We start from the raw sequence: 18250 nt of genomic DNA, 5'->3' as shown, positions 1-18250 counted from the left end.
GGAAGATCCTTCTACCCATTGGATGAATCCAGTGGTCCTCGACTTTCTGGCTGCCAGGTCCAACGTGTTCAAAAGTGCACAGATGGAAGCCATGTCTACTTAGACCCCTGGTACAGCTCTGTGCCATTCTGAGCATTTAAACCTGTGCCATGGCCTCACACCTTCAACACCTTCCCTCCTCTAGCTAATGAAAGAAGATCCAGCTCCTCCCACTATACTTGTAAACACACCTACGTGTGCACCCTGGCTGCCCATTTAGGAAGGAAAGGGTGTCTGCCAGGCTTCCGGTAGATGGGCCAGTCTCTCTTATGCGCCGAATCCCACCCTCTGCCCTCGGCTGTTAGCCCCCTTCTGGTTTCACTCCTATCAGAGTTAATACTGTATTATCCTATTAGCTGCCATCCATTTTTTGTAAGTATTAAGGTCATGTGCCCCTCTAGTTAACTCCTTCGCATTGAGTTCAAATGATTCCCTGCACCAGTTAGCCTCCTCTCCGTACACTGTGGGGTTCTGAGCGCCTGGCCCAAGGTGGGTGTCCCCCACCTCTGGGACTCCTGGGCCACTTTCCAGGGCGAGGTCCAGCGCGGCCATGGAGAAGAGAGTATTACTGCCGCCGGCCGGCAGGTGTCCTTGTGCCAGAGCGGCCTCTGGTCCCGGTGTGCGCAGGCGCAGAAGGTGTTTCCGGCGCCGGCCTCCCATGCCACCGCCTCCTTGGAGAGGATGCTCCGGCTGGGCTGTGGGCTGAGGCAGATCGGAGCGGGACTTGGTGCTCGGGCCTCTGCTCGGCTCCTTGCGGACGCCGAGATGCCGAAGAAAGCTGGTGCGACGAACAAGGCCAGTAGCAAGTCCTGTAGCAACGGAGGGGTGGGCGGCGGGACAGAAGTGGCACGGCGAGGGTGGGAGCTCCAGCCGCCCACCCCTGGGGGTGGGTGCTCCCAGGGCCACGTCTCTGCTCTCCTGGTGGGCGTTTGTTCTGCGGCGCCTTCGGCCTGCGCCTTCCGGGAGACTGTTCTGCGCCCTCCTGCCCCACCTCTTCTGTCAAAAAATGCGCCTCGCCCACTCTGCAGGGCGAGCTCCAGCTGGTAACAGCAGTTCTTTCTCCTCTGCTGCAGCCTTAGTTCGGGGGTGGGGAGGAAAGAGGGTGGGTGGACTAGGTGTCCTCATGCATGCTTCCATAGCCTCTGCCTGTGGGGCTGCCGGGTGCTTGTGTGCCGAACGGGAAGTTCTGGTGCAGCTAACTCACCTAGTAGGCCTTTAAACATCACCGGTGTTCCTGTCTCTCCCCTAGATTCACACACGCGCGCGCGCGCGCGCGCTTCCAGGCTTAGTTGTTCACAGACATCAGCTCGTGCTGCCTGAGATACAAAACATGAATAAGTGGTCTCTGCCCCTGCGGGATGGGAATACAGAGCCGACCACAGAAACGAACCACCGCTAAGGTTCAGGTCAGAGTCAGGTCTCCAAGGCAGGAAGAAGATGCTCAATGGGGTTGATGGGAAGGCTTCGTGGAAGAATTGATTTGAGCCATGACAGATGTTGGAAAACCATTCCAGGTGGCCAGAATTCCCTGCACACGGACGATTAGCCTAGCTTGTCTTGGTTAAAGGTGAAAGGGAGTAGGGGAAGGATCAAATGTGTGGGAACATATTTTGTAACTTGTTAAGTTGTAGTGTGGTTGTTGTTGTCGTTTTAGGGTAAAAGCCAGAGCAAGGAGCCAGAGAGACCACTTCCTCCCTTAGGTCCTGTGGCAGTTGATCCTAAAGGTTGTGTCACCATAGCCATCCATGCCAAACCTGGTTCTAAACAAAATGCTATAACAGGTATATCTGGACGCTGGGATGGGGGTCGGTATGAATCAGGCGGCCCCTCCCTCTGCCCTTTGTCGTCGTTGAAAGTTTATCCTACACAGTCAAGTGTGTTTTTCACATCTGCAGTTACAGGTTTTTTCCTTCTTAAACTCTAGATTCTAATGTAAAGTTGTAAAACCAGCGTTTAAGAGTACACCGAGTTTAAAGCATGTCAGATTAGATGAAACACCCTGATATATTTTCTTTTTAAAAAATACGGTGTTTTAGAAAGGGCACATAAAAAACGTGGGTGGCTTGGATTATTAGTTGTCCTATTCCAGAACTGCAGACATTGGCTAGAGAAAGAAAGAAGACGTTTTGGTGAAGTTTAATTATCTGTCCAAGGAGGAAGAGAAAACCTGAGATCTGAGACACTTGACCATCAACTCTTGTGTGAACTTGTTTTAAATCAAAATGATACAAAACATTTCTGGGTTCAGTGTCTTCATCTGTCAGATGGGAAAGTTGGACTAAGTTAAAATCTTGCAAGCTATTGCCTCAGGAATCTGTGCAGTGGGCAACGGGGAGGCCAGCAGACGGGGTTTCTGAGTGGCTGTGTTTACGTTTGTTTTAAATGTTGGGATTTCAGGGGAAATTGGTGTGTGTGTGGCAAGGAATTCTGAGTGGGAAAGAAGTTTAAAAACCATTGATCTGAATTATGTTGAAGGTCTTTTTTTTTTTTACCTCTAAAAGTCTGCCAATTTTTTAAAATATTTTTTAAAACAAGACCTCAGAATTGGAGTGCAAGGCCTGGTTGCGTGAATGGCCGTGTCAACTTGGGTATTTGTTGGCAATGCTCTCCGCGGCCTGCATTTCCTGAGTCGTTGCTGCAGACACTGGCTACTCTTTGAATGCCATGTTCCATCACATCTAAGATGCCATCAACTATGAGGAACACAAATAGTTCAGGTACCAATTAGAAAGACAAAATCTATAGCAATTGAACACTTTGTTTCCATCTATTCTAACATCTGGATTTCAAGGCAATTAAAATTTGAGAAAATACACCTTAGAATTGGTGACAGGATGAGAGGACGGTTGTTCTACCTCATTCTTTTGGGGTCTGTGGCCAGGATGCTCACACAGGGAGTGTGAGCATGGGAAATGCCCGCCGAGTGACCCCAGATGCAGGACCAGCTCAAGCTCACCTGCAAACTGCTTTGAGCAAATACTTCTCTCTCTCAGAAATAACAGGGGAAGACTACAGGCAGGCTGCTCTTTGTAAAGGCCGTATTGATGGGCAAATCAGGACCACTATTCAGAAGCAATGTTCTTTGTCCCTGGATTTCAAAGCATGAGTTTATTTTTGATTCACAACATCACTTTCTAGCCATGTGACCTTGGGCCCATCTTGATTCCTATGTCATTTGTAAAATGGAAACTATATTGGTATTAATATCTTCATAAAGATATGGGGATTACACAAGTTACTGTATTTTTCAGACTATAAGATGCACCAGACCATAAGACGTACCTAGGTTTTAGAGGAAGAAAATAGGAAAAAAAAAACCCCACTCCACTGCCACCCCTCCCCCGTGTGTCCCCCCCCCGACCCCCGCCAGCAAGCCAGATAAGCTACATTCGGACTAAGATGCACCCCCATTTTCCTCCCAAATTGGGGGGTGCATCTTATAGTCTGAAAAATATGGTAATTTTTGCAAAGTCCTTAAACATGTTTGTATGCCCTTAAAATTAGCATGTTATGAAAATGTTCATTAAAGATTGAATTTTGAGCCCGGGCTGGTGTGGCTCAGTGGATTGAGAAAGGGCCTGTGAAACAAAGGGTCATCGGTTTGATTCCCAGTCAGGGCACATGCCTGGGTTGCAGGCCAGGTCCTCAGTAGGGGGTGCGCGAGAGGCAACCACACACTGATGTTTCTCTCCCTCTCTCTCCTTCCCTTCCCCTCTCTCTAAAAATAAACAAGTAAACTCTTTTAAAAAAACAAAATATTGAAAACATTAAAGAAGGATATCACATAATAGACAAATCCAGCTCAGGGCTCTTGTTTGCCTGAGGAGGAAGCCCTGAGCAACCCTGTGCGGTCCAGTGGGCTGCCCTGTTCATGCTTCTTCCGTGAGGTTGCTGGGGTACACCCCACTCCTGACTCCGTGCCTGGAGCGCTTCCTGTCAGACAAGCATAGCTTCCAGTTGCCTAAATCCCAGGATATTGGCCAGGATTCTCTCGCCCCATCTTGGTCAGCAGGGTGGGGGTAAATGCTGATTTTCTTGTCTGGATTTGTTTTCTGTAATGGTGGAGGCATATTTATCATGTTTATCACATTCCCTCAAGCCTGATTAGTTTAATCCCTCGTTTCTGCATCCAGCAGTTATTAATTGAAAACCTGTGTGCCAGACAAATGCAAAATATCCTCAGTTCCCGAAGAAGAACTTAAGTATGAAGTCCGCACTGTTTTCATTCTAGGTTTGACAGCTGAGGCTGTAAGTGTGGCTGTTGCAGCGCCTCCGTCGGAAGGAGAGGCAAACGCTGAGCTCTGTCGGTATCTCTCCAAGGTCTTAGAGCTCAGGAAGAGTGATGTGATTTTAGATAAGGTAGGTATCTCTTTTTCTTTTTAAATATCTTTGATTAGCACACCTTAGTTATTATTTTTAAAATACTGATTTTTTCCTTTCCCACATAATTGAAAAACTAGTTGTTTTTTTAACTGTCATTCATTTTACTACTAAAATCCGTGAATTCTTCCTATTTTGTCTTCATTTCTACTGCGTCAGTCCTTATTCACACTGTCCACGTGCTCTGCCATCCCTTAGTCGACACCATTTCCAGTGTTTTCTCCCTTCCAAATTGACTCCTGTACCTTTTCTGTCAGATTAATTTTGCTCCTCTTCTCCGCCGAGTCATACCATACTGAACAATCTAAAATGGTTCATACTGTCGATCATCGCCAGTAGTGAGTCCGTCAGGTATTTCTGGCCCTGCATGTTACCCTTGCTCAGCGGGAGAAGCTCGTATGAAGTCATTCATACCACAGGTTTGCAGTAGGGTGGAGTTAGCATACTCCTGGGGATGTATTCTAAAACTCAGGTTCTTCGCTGTTGCCCTAGACCTACTGGAATAGAATCTGCAGTAGTGAGATCCCGCCCTGTCTGTATCTCTTAAAATTCTACTTGTTCTCCAGGGCTATCCTCTGCAGCTCCCATCCAGGTTCCAGCCGGCATTCAGAGTCACTGATTAATCAGCTGTACCTAAAAACCCATCTGATCACACCAGGTCCCTCAACATCCCCTAGCTGTGCAGGTGGTTTCTGGTTTCTGCGGCATGCAGGCTCTGACATTTGCCCGAAAGGCATCCCCACTCTTCTACCTGGGCAGCTTCTACCCAACTCGATAAAGCCCTGCTTGGATTCTGCCTTCTTTAAGGGCTGTGTTTCAGAACAGATCTTCTTACTGATAGTTGTCTTAAGTGGCTACAGAATCACAGCACTTGGAAATGTGGGCAGTTTTTTAAAATTTTTCAGAAATGTATAACAGTATGGAGGATAACAATTTGTTTTGTATTTTGGAATTGTTTAATACAAACTTTATATGAAATTGCGATATTTGCTTTGGCAACTTAAAAAATAATGTTTACTATTGACTACATGACCAGAATTCATTTACAAATTTTAATGCCCAGCTTTTATTATTAAAGAAATTGATGTCTGAATGCCAAGACCCTGGAGAGTTGTGAAGTCTGTAGTAAGGTGGAATCTCAGAGGTGGCCTGTGGGCGGATCACGGTGGCCAGGAGAAAGGGAGGCTGAGCCGTCAGGAGACTTGCAGGCCACCCTGTAAGAGTCCCGCAGGGCCACGGCTGCACTGCGTACCACTGAGGTCTGTCTCTAATAGTGTCAGAAAGTTGGTGAGTTATCCTGACACTGTCTTTCCCTTTGTTCCAGGGTGGTAAATCTCGTGAAAAAGTGGTGAAGCTTTTGGCCTCCACAAGTCCAGGAGAGGTCTTGGAGAAATTGGAAAAGCAAGTTGAAAAAAAATAAAAGTAAGAAATTAAAAAATACATCCTTGAGAAACTTTTTTATTGCTAATGATGAAGAGACTGATAAATAGGGAAATATATTTAAATGCACGGAAGAACATGTAAAAAAAATCCATTTATATTTAAATGAGAACAGGTCTCAAAAAAGAAGTAGCAGTTTTAATCTTGTACCTTGGATATAGGTTCTAAAAAATCCCTGGCCCCGAATGGCTTGGAAAATATCACCCAGATTTTGTGGCATTGCAGAGTAGCTGGAAAGGATATTTAGGATGACCTGATTCAGCCCCTTTTCTTTTGTGACGGGGCTTCTGATATCCAGAAGCTGAGAGACACTCAGGATCACGCTGTGGAAGGTGACAAGCAGAACGCAGGTCCCTTGGCTGCTAGTTGAGTGTGTGCATCCCGACTGTAAACTGAAAGGACACTATTCCCACACTGCTGCTGGAATTCCGGGGGTTGCCTTCTGATCCAGCTTACACGTGACGGGAAAACCTGTCACTGCTTTGTAGTCTTTACATTTTAAAATGCTTATCTATATGCAAAAATGTTTTCTGCATATTTTTTAAAACCCTTGAGCATTGTATGAAGATGTAAGAAGAATGAGGACATGCACAGGCACACCTCGTTTTACTGCACTTCACAGATACTGGTGTTTTCACACATTGGAGGTTTGTGGCCACTCTGTGTCGAGTGATTTTGTCACTGCCATTTTTCCGGCAGCACTTGCTCACTCTGTGACTTTCTGTCATATTTTGGTAATTCTTGTAACATTTCAAACTTTGTCATTATTATTGTATTTGTCATGGTGGTCTGTGAACAGTGACCCCTGATGTTACTGTTGTAATTGTTTCAATGCACCGTGAACCACACCCACGTAAGACAGTGACCTCGATGGATAAATGTGTGTATTCTGACTGCGCCACCTACCAGCTGTTCGCCCGTCTCTCTCCCTTTCCTCGGGCCTCTCTACTCCCTGAGACGCAACAGTAGTGAAATCAGGCCAATGAATAACCCTGCAATGGCCTCTAGGTGTTCAAGTGAAAGGAAGAGTCGCACATCTCTCACTTTAAGTCAAAAACTAGAAATGATTAAGCTCAGTGAGGAAGGCATGTCCAAAGCAGAGATAGGCCGAAAGCTCGGCCTCTTGCGCCAAACAGTGAGCCAAGTGGTGAATGCAAAGGAAAAGTTCTTGAAGGAAATTAAAAATGCTACCCCAGTGAATACACGAGTGATAAGAAAGCAAAACAGCCTGATTGCTGACATGGAGAAAGTGTTAGTGGTCTGGATAGAAAATCAGACCAGCCACAACATTTCCGTAAGCCGAAGCTTAATCCAGAGCAAGGCCCTAACTCTCTTCAACTCTATGAAGGCTGAGAGAGGGGAGGAAGCTGCGGAAGAAAAGTTCGAAGCTAGTAGAGGTTGGTTTGTGAGATTTAAGGAAAGGTGCTGTCTCTGTAACTTCAAAGTGCAAGGTGAGGCAGCAAGTGCCAAGGCAGAAGCTGCAGCAAGTTACCAGGAAGGTCTAGCTAAGATGATTCACGAAGGTGGCTACACTAAACAGATTTTCAACGTGGATGAAACCGCCTTGTACTGGAAGAAGATGCCATCTAGAACTTTCATAGCTAGAGAGGAGAAGTCAGTGCCTGGGTTTAGATATTCAAAGGATAAGCTGACCCTCCTGTTAGGGGCTAATGCAGCTTGTGACTGTAAGTTGAAGCCAATGCTTATTTATTATTCTGAAAATCCTACGGTCCTTAAGAATTACGCTAAGTCTACTCTGCCTGTGCTCTATAAATGGAACAACAAGGCCTGGATGACAGCTCATATGTTTACAACATGGTTTACCGAATACTTTAAGCCCACTGTTGAGACCTACTGCTCAGAAAAAATGATTCCTTTCAAAATATTACTGCTCATTGACAATGCACCTGTTCACCCAAGAGCCCTGAAGGAGATGTACAATGAGATTAATGTTATTTTCATGCCTGCTAACGCAGCATCCATTCTGCAGCCCATGGGTCAAGGAGTAATGTCAATTTTCAAGTCTTACTATTTAAGAAATACGTTTCGTAAGGCTATAGCTGCTGTAGATAGTGGCTCCTCTAATGGGTCTGGGCAAAGTAAACTAAGAACCTTCTGGAAAGGATTCACCATTCTAGAAGCCATTAAGAACATACATGATTCGTGGGCTGAGGTCAAAATATCAACATTAACAGGAGTTTGGAAGAAGTTGATTCCAACCCTCATGGAGGACTTTGAGGAGTTCAAGTCTCCCGTGGAGGAGGTCGCTGCAGATGTGGTGGACATAGCAAGAGAACTAGAACTAGACGTGGAGCCTGAAGACGTGACGGAATGGCTGCAGCCTCATGATAAATCTCCAACAGATGAGGATTTGCTTCTTATGGATGAGCGAAGAAAGTGGTTTCTTGGGATGGAATCTCCTGGTGATGATGAGGGGAGGATTATGGAAATGACAACAAGAGATTTAGAACACTACATAAACTTAGTTGATGAAGCGGCATCGGGGTTTGAGAGGATGGACCCCAATTTTGACAGAAGTTCTGCTGTGGGTAAAATGCTATCAAATAGCATTGCATGCTACAGAAAAATTATTCATGCAAGGAAGAATCAGTCAATGAGGCAGACTTCCTTGTTGTCTTATTTTAAGAAGTTGCCACAGCCACCCCAGCCTTCAGCAGCCACCACCCCAATCAGTCAGCAGCTACTAACACCGAGGCCAGATCCTCCGCCAGCAAAGAGATTGCGACTCCCTGAAGGCTCAGATGATGGTTAGCACTTTTTAGCAATAAAATACTTTGTAAGGTATGTACATTGTTTTGTCTACACCTTACAATGACAGAACCTAAGAAAGCAGAACCCGTCTCGTCCTGCCCCTGGAGGCAGGAACAGAAAACCTGGCTGCTCTGGGCCTCCCCCCACTCCTTTGCCGGGGCTGGGGCTCTAGAGAGAGAACCAGAGCATGTCGGTGGTGCCTTTGCAGCGTTTAAAATTCCAGATGGCTAAAATCTCACACACTTAAGGAGGCAGTTCTTTCCTGGGCTGTGGGTTCCCAGCATCCCCCTCCCCCTTACAAAAATTCTAGGGATTTGGTTAAGTAGTTCCTTTAACTATAATGCAGAATATCAATTTTGGAACCCCGCATGGTCCCCACTTCAGATATTTTTGTAATACATGTGCCTGGAGACTGAAAACTTAAGAACGTAGATTTTCAATTTTGATCCAAGAGGTGGCACTATAATGCAAAAGCAGAGAGCCACCTAATGTGAAGAACTAAACTGCACTATTTGGAAGTCCCTTCTGCAGTGCCTGATACCAGTGATCCTTCTTGTCTCATTTTCTGAGAGGCACTCTGAGGCTATCTTCTCATATCTTGAGTTTAGCTCAGGCTAGAGTGTGGTGTTAACCCAGGCCGACTGGGTACCCAGAAGTTCAGGGTCACTGCCCGGGAGGAGTCAGTGTGATCCCAAATGCTGCCCTTAACTCACAGCTTTCAGAAATCCCCTTTAGTTGGTGTTTTGAAAATGGAGTTGGGCTGGACGATTGACAGGGACTAAATTCTAAATGAGATGCCAAACTTATTCATTTGAATCAAGAACACACGTGCCAATTAGACTGAATAGTGGCATCCTCTCGTGAGCGCGTTCTGTCCCTTTGGGAAATCTCTTAAGCCAGTTGTTTGGAGGCTGCCTGGAGAGCTTGGGATCGGGGCCAGGGAAAGTATGGGCCTGGGTCAGTTCTGACCATCTGGAGCTCGAATTTCTGCTGCAGCGAGAGGCCCAGTATGTCTTATCAGCCCCTCTCCTGGGACAGTACTGGACACTGATGATTGATGGCACAGCAGCTGCCTTTTTCTAAGCTCCAGGGAGACCACCTACTTCTCTCCACATAGGCCTTCTTCAGACAGTCCTTATAATTCAGTAAAGATTTTCAGCATTTCATCATCCTATTCCAGCTGTGTGTCCAGCTGTCTGTCTAGTGTCCTTGCTATTAGAGTTTGGGCAGTGGGGTGTATCCCGACACTTTGCAGCACCAGTCATAGACTTTAGTCATTTCTGCATGAAACTCCTCTCACCCACAACATGGTTCTACTTTTGCAGTGGCTTTCAAACTGGTCAGAGCCTTAGGTGTCCCCAGTGGCACCTTGGGGGTGGGAGCACTGTGGAGAGTAAGCAAGCAAGTCAAGTCAGCAGAACGCCAAGCCTCTTGTCCTCCTCCAGCTGTGCTTCTGATGCCGTGGCTGGCAGCCGCGTGTGGCTGCTGAGCACTTGAAGTGTGGCTAGTCAGAGTTAAAAATAAAAGAATAAAGTGTCATAAAAATAAAGGCCCTGTTGGAAACAACACCTACCAAGAAGATGCTGAGCACGGCAGGTGATTCAGAGGGCAGGACAGAGAAAGGTGAGCAAGGAAAGGAAAATGGCAGGAATAGAAGTCAGAAGAGTATCAGCACATACCTTATTGGAGTCCTGAAGAAGAGAATCCAAGAAATGGAGCTGAAAAAAATGTAAAGGTATAATGAAGAAAATACTGGAGAAACAAGATAAATGTACAGATACAAGGCACAGTGTCCCCGGCGACACACTAACAGAGTGACCGACGAGACACAACCTAGTGAGGTTCTCCGATCTGAGAAATAAAAGCTCATGGCCGCCTGGGCGAAAAACTGAAGTCACGGGGGAGACGCACACCTGCATACTCCTGTGTTGCGGTGGGACTGAATTGCTACAGCGTTTTAGAAAATGTGGTAGCATTTATGAAAATGAAAAGTACCAGTCCTTTTAACCCAACAATTCTACTTTTGAAGACTACCCCACAGAACACGTAAAAGCACCAAAGGATGTGCGGAGAAGCAATGCGGCATTGTCAGTAGTGGCAAGAAGGGGGAAACAACCTAAGTGTCTACCTATGGGAGGATGAGCATACTGTCACTGGTAAATCCATACTATGGTATGTTATTAAAATTAAGTCATTAGATTTTGATCTATAACTGCTGACCTGGAGTCTATTATATTTTGTTGCATAAACAAAGAATATACATATATGCGTGTATACATATGTATTTTTATATATAAAATAACCATACCTTAATAAAAAAAAGGGAAAATGTTCATGTATATCAAATTTATGTATATTTGTGTGAGCATGGGGAGACACGACAGACCATAATCACCAGCTGGGTGCAGATTATTCGTGTTTCTATTTCCTTTTTTTATAGTACTTATATATATACAAAACGTATATAGTGAAGGACATTTTAAAATGGGAAAAACACACAAAAAGGAAAAGCTCTGGCCTTTAGCAATTTGAGCAGCTTTATTTACCTAATACAGATGAAGAGGCTGGAGCTCCTGGATGGAGTTAATGGCACTGGCAGTGGAAAAAAACCATGAGATCATCATCACATCATCCCCTGAAGCTGGAGAAGTCACTGAAACCCAGAGAAAATCTAACCGGTAATTAATACATTTGGGCTCTGTGTGCCCCTGTGGGACAGGGACGAAACACCAACTGAATTAGCCCGTCAGCCCATGGAGACGTTGGTGGAAGATCTGTGTGCTGCACTCGTACCCAGGTCAGCCCAGAGACACCCACACTCCTTCTGGGGCCACAGAGCTGGCATAGGCAGCCCAGCTCAGTGACAGGTACTGTGTATAAACGCTTTCACTTCATCCTGCAAGCGGGCAGGTGGTCACATGTAACATACGAGTTTGGTGGAAGATTTGTTAACCTGCTCCTCCCATACCATCCTGTAAATCTTGAGATCCAAGGGGTCTTTTAAAAACTCCTCCACTTTTCTAGTCTGATAGCATTGGTAACTCCTCATTCATATTTTAATTCATATGCTAATTCATATAAGGGCACAATCACAACTCCTCAGTAAGTCTCCTCCCTAGCTCACCTTCTGTCAGTTACTCTGCATCCTGTATATGACACTCTGCTTTACATTCTACCAACTACTTTCCTCCCTTTGCTTCATAAACAGATGTTTATGCAGCATCAGCTATCTGCCGCTGGGGGTTTAATGGTCACAAGTTCCAGTTTTTCGTGTTGCTCTTGTATTTATTTTTATGGTAGCACTGGGAGAGGGGAGTGGCAGGGTAGGTGTATCCCCGTTTTTGCAGGTGAGCAGATAAACTCAGAGTCTAAGAGATTTTCTCAAGGCCACATACCCTGCAGGGACAGAACTAGGAGCCAGGACTCCTTATACTTAATGCTGTATTCTATTACAACAGACCATCTGTCTGAGATTAATTCCATTTGGCACTATTTTAAGTCTTAAATTATTACTTTGTTTGATGTTATTTTCTGTCTCTGCATGAAGCAGTAACGATGTCTTTTATTTCTTCCTGGTTTGGGGCACATGAGTGCTGTTTAAAAAACGAAAAGAAAGAAGAACCCACCAGCACATAGGTAACTCACGCGGAACGCAGAGATAGGTTAAGGGAGGGTTCTACCATATTTTCAAGCAGGGCTGGTAGTCAACCATATGGACCCTACTCTATCAGTGTTAAAATATTTAAATATTGTTGGAAAATTACCTTTCTTCTGAGCTTTCTGAGAGGCACTCTCACTCCAGCTCTGCCCCTGGACCTCTGGACCTCCCTAGTTAGTGTCAAAAGTGGACACAGCAGAGGACCTCCAGGGTCCTGCTCTAAAGCTGTGGTCAGCTGCTGTCCCGCTTGGCAGTGCCTGGGCTTCTTCAGTTGATAAGTATTTTTAATAACCCACCTGCTTTTAGAGAAGATTCTGGGCGACAGGCCAGTGTTACCTCTCTGGGCTGAACGTCGGTAGTGTTGTGGCCCATCTTCACAGTTGTCTTTTAATGTAATTAGAGGGGTGGAGGAAACCCCTTATTTTTATTTACATCTGAATGTGAATAGTTGTTTTATTAGGTCCTTTCCAAAAACAAAAGTTACCTGAACGATGGCTCTTCAGGAAATGGGGAGAGGAGAGGAGAGCTGGGTGTGGAGCATGGAGACACGGCCCCTGAAGTCGAGGGCCTAGCATGGAGTGCTAAGAGAAGGCAGATTGTGGAAGTTGGTTTTTAATCCCTGTGGCCTATGATGAAACATATACTCTTAATATTTTTAAATCAAATAAACCTTTTTCAGTGGATATGAAGGAGACAGTAATAAAAAAGCATAAAACTCATGTTACCATAGTAAAGAATAGGCTAACCACCAAAACTTGAGAAATTGATTAATATTTTAAGTATTTTATTTAAATAAAGCCATTGTAATGGCCATTAAAATTACTTGAAATATAATGATCACTCTGAAAGGAAGTTAGAGCATCACGGTATTTATAGACTAGAAAGCGGCAAAAGCACACATTTGGAAGTGAATATAACATTGTAAAACCAACAAGCATGAAGTACCAGAAAAGAAAATAGAGTCATATAATTGCAGTAGAGTCCATTATACATGATTGAAAAGGAAAGGGGAACATTACAGCATTTTCCTCGTACTTTTGTGTAATACGAATTTGACCTACTATGCGTAAGTTAGCAAAAGGCCTTAGTCTGTGTAAAATGATTGCAAGCCCTAAGCCCACCCACCATTAGATCAAGGGACTAAAACTGAGAATGATTCCTTCCTCATTTTACAGTTTTATTCTTGAGACCCCTCTAAAAGAGACCAAAATGATTGTGGAGCTGACTCATACCTACAGAGTAATTACAAAGTACCGTAGTCATGTAACAACAAGAGCCAAAAATGAAATCTACAATTTCTTTACCCTCCAACTGCGGATGTTAATGTACAACACATCACAACTAAACATAGCTGTGCATTCATGAGTTGACTTAACCAACCTCTGAAATTGTAGGAATGAGCATATCCAACTATGTGGGTATTTCCTCATATTAAAAAGAAAAAGCGAACATTTCCTACTTTAAAATTTCTAACTTCTGTGTATAACAAAGACAGACTTGAAGGTCAAACAAGGAAAACATACATTCAGTGCTTTGAAGGAAGTTCAAAGCACTGAAGTCATGTAACACAGAAGAGTCTGAGGTAGAAGTTAAGCAACGTAACCCAGCCACCACCACGTCTCTCCAGTAACATCTTAAATGCCTCAAGTTCCAAAAAATTAACCTGTTTTCTAAAATTAGATGTAAAACTATGACCCACAGAAGATACACACAGATGTTTGTCTTGTTGACAAAGCACACAGTTTTACTAGAAGCTGCTGGGTATCTGTCAGTAGTAACCATAGGGCGGCCGCTGGTTGTAACCATAGTGTCCATACTGGTGAGGGTGGTAGGCTTCTTGTCTGTGCTGCTGGTAGCTGTTCCCCCAGGGTCGTCCGTGCCATTGACTGGATCGATTGTCACTTGCCCACCCCTGTCTGCTGTCCCTACCTCTGAACTGTCTGTTGTCTTGCAACCTACAATAACAACAAAAAAAGAATATTTTTATACTTCCCTTTTAAGACAACATATGACAAATCTGTCCTGTTGCATTCGGTTTCTCAATTGAGTACTTAGTAAACAAGAGAGCATATCCAGGGGTGTCAATCTCATTTTCACCAGGGGCCACATTAACCTTGTGGTTGCCTTCAAAGGGCCAAAATAATTTTAGGACTGTATAAATGTAACTACTCCTTAACTGTTAAGGAGTTGAAATTACATTCAGCCCTTTGAAGGCAACTGCGAGGCTGATGTGGCCCCTGAAGAAAATGAGTTTGACACCCCTGATCTATTCTGAATTATTAAATAGAATTAACTTCCACTATATGTACTTTCTAAAGTAAAACCAAAAACATTACCTTCTTTATGGAATTTTATACAAAGTTTTGTACAAGACTCGAGGCTTTTAAAGTATATTTGCAAATAAAATATTCTTCCACAAAAAGAACATTAAAAAAAAAACATTAACACACAATTAACAATAAGGGGGAAAAATATGTGCGCTGACAAAATGGTAAGACAAATATTTACCAGGCAGTTATTTTGTGCCAGGGAACAACCACCTTGGTCCCTGCCCTCAGCGGTCTCCTGGGTGAGCAGACTGAATCTGTTCTCTCCCAGATCAGCCATCTGCAAGTCATTCTTCTCCAGCAATACATACCAATTGCCTCTGTGTCTCTGGTTCCCACCAGCTCTGCTATTCCATTCCTCGACAATTGGAGGGGACTCAGGAGGGCGTTTCAGGTATTCCTGGTACTCTTTGTCATCTTCTGTGAATCTACTGGCAAACATCTCTTCAAAATTTGGAACAGCTTCCGAAGTATCAGTCATTCTGGAATTCTGTACTTTTTAATTTGTTTCTATTAGAATTTAAAAAATGAACAGTATTTTACCAGTGAAAAACCAAGAAGTAAACAATTTTAGGTATGCCCAGGATAAAATACGTGACATGGCTTAAAAGAAAAAAGCCAATTAAAAAAAAAAATGCAGTCTAGAGTATTTTATAATGGGATCCAATGTATGCTTCCTCTAGATTCTGTAAAGAATGAAAAATTACTCTGGATATTGTAATGGCTGTAAAAACTGAAATCTGTATCAGCTGGGTCCTCCAGGACCATTATGAATTCACTTAACAAGTAGTATTCCTTCACTGACAATTTCAGAGAGCCCTCTACATCTGAGAAAAGATGTGGCTTAGGCCACAGGGACATAATTCTTGAGAAGCCAGGGGACAAGGAGTTCACTTCTTTCAATCTTCACCCAGATCCTGGAAGGCAGCTGTAGCACTGTTCTGCAGGAGACCCTGCTCTAGTCTTCCTCGATCCGATACTGCTCCATATTCCCTTCCCCTGCCTTTCCTGGCCCAAACCCATCTTTTTGCTCTTTGCCTCAAGACTCCTAAAACCTGTTTTCTGATTTGGGGCACCTGTGACACCATGCTAAAATTTTAAAGCCAAATCTCCTCCCTATCCGACATTATTTTTCTTCCTGTATTTAACTTACAGTAAAGAGTTTTTGACAGAGATGTGATATTGGAAGATAGCTGCTGCACTAGTTTGTCCTTCCCCAAATCCCTCAAAACATGCAAATATTTGTAATACTACCTTCATCTCAACAAAATTAAGCTGAGATTATTGTTTGGATGCAAGGAACAACGTCTAGATGTTTTACCTTTGAGACCACTGCACTCTCAGACTATGCCTTAGTAAAAATGGCAGACTTGCCAAGTGTTTGGGATTGGCAAACCGCTGTCAAATTCTCAAATGCAAGGTACAGTTTAAAATAAATTCTGCTAATTAAAATTCATGCTTGAGTTTCTATAGGGATCACAGAAATCACTGGAAAGATGGCTCATACCTAGCCAGATCGGCAGTAAAAATCACAAGGCAAGGCAGATGTGCTGTTCTATTTTTATGTTCTCCCACATCACCATCCCACAAGTAAATATATTTATCATTACTCATGAGAATACACTTTAAATAGAATGCTATTAACCAATGTTACCGCAATAAATTTAATTAAAATAACAAATATAACTTTTATTGATTCAAGCTTTACTTACCACAGGGATTTGAAGTTGTACAGTTTAATAATGTTTAGGTTGTCTAGATCTGTGGGAGGGAAAAAAAAACCTTCAAGAAAACCCTCAAAAGACGCAGGGGAGAGGGTAGAGACCATAAGGGCTTTAAATTAATGCAGGGGTTGGATTAAAAGTGCTCTAAAGCCTTCCAACGCTAATTTGGAAGAGTGCACAAAAGTGCCAGCAAAGAGCTAGAAAATGATACAAAGACTTGTCCTCTGAGCCTTCAGAACCAATAAACTAGTTCCAGCGTGAATAACTTCACAGGGTTCTTTTCCGCTGAAATAAAGGGGCACAGCCTATCAGATTTGCACTCGAACATTAGTTTATTTACCACAAATAAAACCACACAGAACTCCGGCTGCAGGCGACTAACCTTGGAAAGGACTAACCAAAATGAGGTTTCTCTGCCCCAGGGGGTGAACCCAGAGCACGGAGGGAGGTAAGGACTGGAAACCACCGCGATTTTTCAGTCCGCTCCCAAAGTAAATCAGAGCTGGTCTGCCAAGGCTTTGGCAGGTTCGCCCCCTTCCGAGGCACCTTAGATGTCCGGGTGCTAAGGAAACCAGAGGCCGTGAAGGGCAAGGGGCTTCCGACCTCGCGGAAGCCCACAGACCTGGAGCCGCAGACCGAGGACAGCTCGCCACTCGGCTCGGCCCGCCCGCCTCCCTCCTCCTCGGCATCCAACCGGGCAAATCACCCTCCAAACGCTGTGTCCACTCAGCTTGGGCCGAGCTCTGCCGCCGAAACACGCAGAAAACCCACCTCTGACTCACAACGCGTCCAACTCTCCACCACCCCACCTCTCCAAGGTAACGGAGCCACTACTGTCAGAAGCCGACAACCCCCTGACTTCCGCTTCCGGCAAGATACGCAGAAGCGGGCCTGTCAAATCTCGCGATATCTAGGGTGTGGCGTGGGGAGTTTTCCCAGTTCTTCAGACGGTGGTGTGAAGGTCGGAGCGCCCTTGACGTGACCACCTCCAGTGCGCTTGACGCCTAGCTGGTACCTGTGCAGGAGAAGCCGTCGCCGTATATTAATTCCCCTTGAGTGGGAACCGGTGATGGGTAGGGGCGGAAGTTCTGGAAATATGCAGAGAAGGGAGGGAAAGGCCGCTTCCGGCCGCCTGCTCTCGCGGTGTGTGGAGAACGCGAGGCGAGAGAGGCCGCGAAGAGTAGCGCGAACGGATAACCTCAGCAGAGCGGCACCTTGATCTCCTGCAGGGCAGGCCTCCGCAGTAAGAGTTACACACTGCGTTTCGTACGTGTTTTCCGCAAACACACCCCCTCTCCCCTCCAGTTTCATGTGTCAGGGCCCAGCAGCTTCCAAGTGTCTTGGCCACATCGTCTCACACCTTCCGCAGGTGTATACTGTTGTATCCCGAACGCGAGCAGAAAATCAAATGGAGACATGTGGAGTGCACTTAGATGGTACTTTAGTTTTACCTGCGCAGGGGCGAACTCCCAGGGTGCCCGTTAAGACTGCAAAGGGGAGTCGCGCCTAACGCTCACAGGCTAGCTCTTTTATACGGTGAGAAGCAAGCAAGCAAGTTACAAAAGCGGGAGTTGCGGTTATCTCTGCCTAGCTCTGGGGTCAGGAGGAACTATCTGTCTGTCCCACTTAATTTGTACCCTCAGTTTAAAGATAAGGGTCCAGACCTGAGATGAGTCTGGCACCTAAAGTTTTATGGTCCTCTAGCTAATTGGCTGTAACTCAGAATAAGCCCTCTGCAAATCACGTATTGTTTACCCTTACTTTGGCCGACAATGTTGTTTCTCTCCCCTATCTATTCTGGTGACCTTCAAGAGGTTTTCTGCTTAGCAATGCTTATAATTGCCTAGCCCTCTTTCCTAGCTCAACATATACAAGCTGAGTGTCCCAAACATAGCTTGGCCTCTTACCTC

The 18250-nt window shown here is 44.9% G+C and overlaps 2 protein-coding genes across 3 annotated transcripts; one reads left to right on the top strand and one right to left on the bottom strand.

The window, feature by feature from the left end:
- The first annotated feature begins 680 nt into the window (after positions 1-680).
- Positions 681-13719, top strand: C10H15orf40 (chromosome 10 C15orf40 homolog). Of its 2 annotated transcripts, XM_045196438.2 has the most exons (5): positions 681-834; positions 1694-1820; positions 4271-4398; positions 5744-5841; positions 11187-13719. In XM_045196438.2, exons 1-4 carry the CDS (start codon positions 721-723, stop codon positions 5837-5839), a joined length of 465 nt encoding a protein of 154 aa, XP_045052373.2. In that variant the 5' UTR covers positions 681-720; the 3' UTR covers positions 5840-5841; positions 11187-13719. The 2 variants fall into 2 exon arrangements, with proteins under 2 accessions (XP_045052373.2, XP_024417595.2); XM_024561827.3 differs by lacking the exon at positions 11187-13719 and having other exon boundaries at positions 5744-5859.
- Positions 13045-17262, bottom strand: RAMAC (RNA guanine-7 methyltransferase activating subunit). The gene is made up of 4 exons (XM_024561829.4): positions 17112-17262; positions 16329-16377; positions 14928-15126; positions 13045-14244 (listed from the first exon to the last, which is right to left on the bottom strand). Exons 3-4 carry the CDS (start codon positions 15095-15097, stop codon positions 14058-14060), a joined length of 357 nt encoding a protein of 118 aa, XP_024417597.2. The 5' UTR covers positions 15098-15126; positions 16329-16377; positions 17112-17262; the 3' UTR covers positions 13045-14057.
- Between the last annotated feature and the right edge of the window lie 988 nt (positions 17263-18250).

Source organism: Desmodus rotundus, chromosome 10, assembly GCF_022682495.2.
Source record: "Desmodus rotundus isolate HL8 chromosome 10, HLdesRot8A.1, whole genome shotgun sequence".
NCBI classification, from domain to species: Eukaryota; Metazoa; Chordata; class Mammalia; order Chiroptera; family Phyllostomidae; genus Desmodus; species Desmodus rotundus.
This window is presented reverse-complemented; position numbering and strand designations above follow the sequence as displayed.

Bases quoted from the DNA above. Each gene is read 5' to 3' on its own strand.
- RAMAC (XM_024561829.4), bottom strand. From the start codon at position 15,097: ATGACTGATACTTCGGAAGCTGTTCCAAATTTTGAAGAGATGTTTGCC. The intron at 14,245-14,927 runs GTATGTATTGCT...TTGTTATTGTAG, and splicing joins CAGAGACACAGAGGCAATTG to GTTGCAAGACAACAGACAGT.
- C10H15orf40 (XM_045196438.2), top strand. From the start codon at position 721: ATGCTCCGGCTGGGCTGTGGGCTGAGGCAGATCGGAGCGGGACTTGGT. The intron at 835-1,693 runs GCCAGTAGCAAG...TTGTCGTTTTAG, and splicing joins AAGCTGGTGCGACGAACAAG to GGTAAAAGCCAGAGCAAGGA. The intron at 1,821-4,270 runs GTATATCTGGAC...TTTTCATTCTAG, and splicing joins TAAACAAAATGCTATAACAG to GTTTGACAGCTGAGGCTGTA.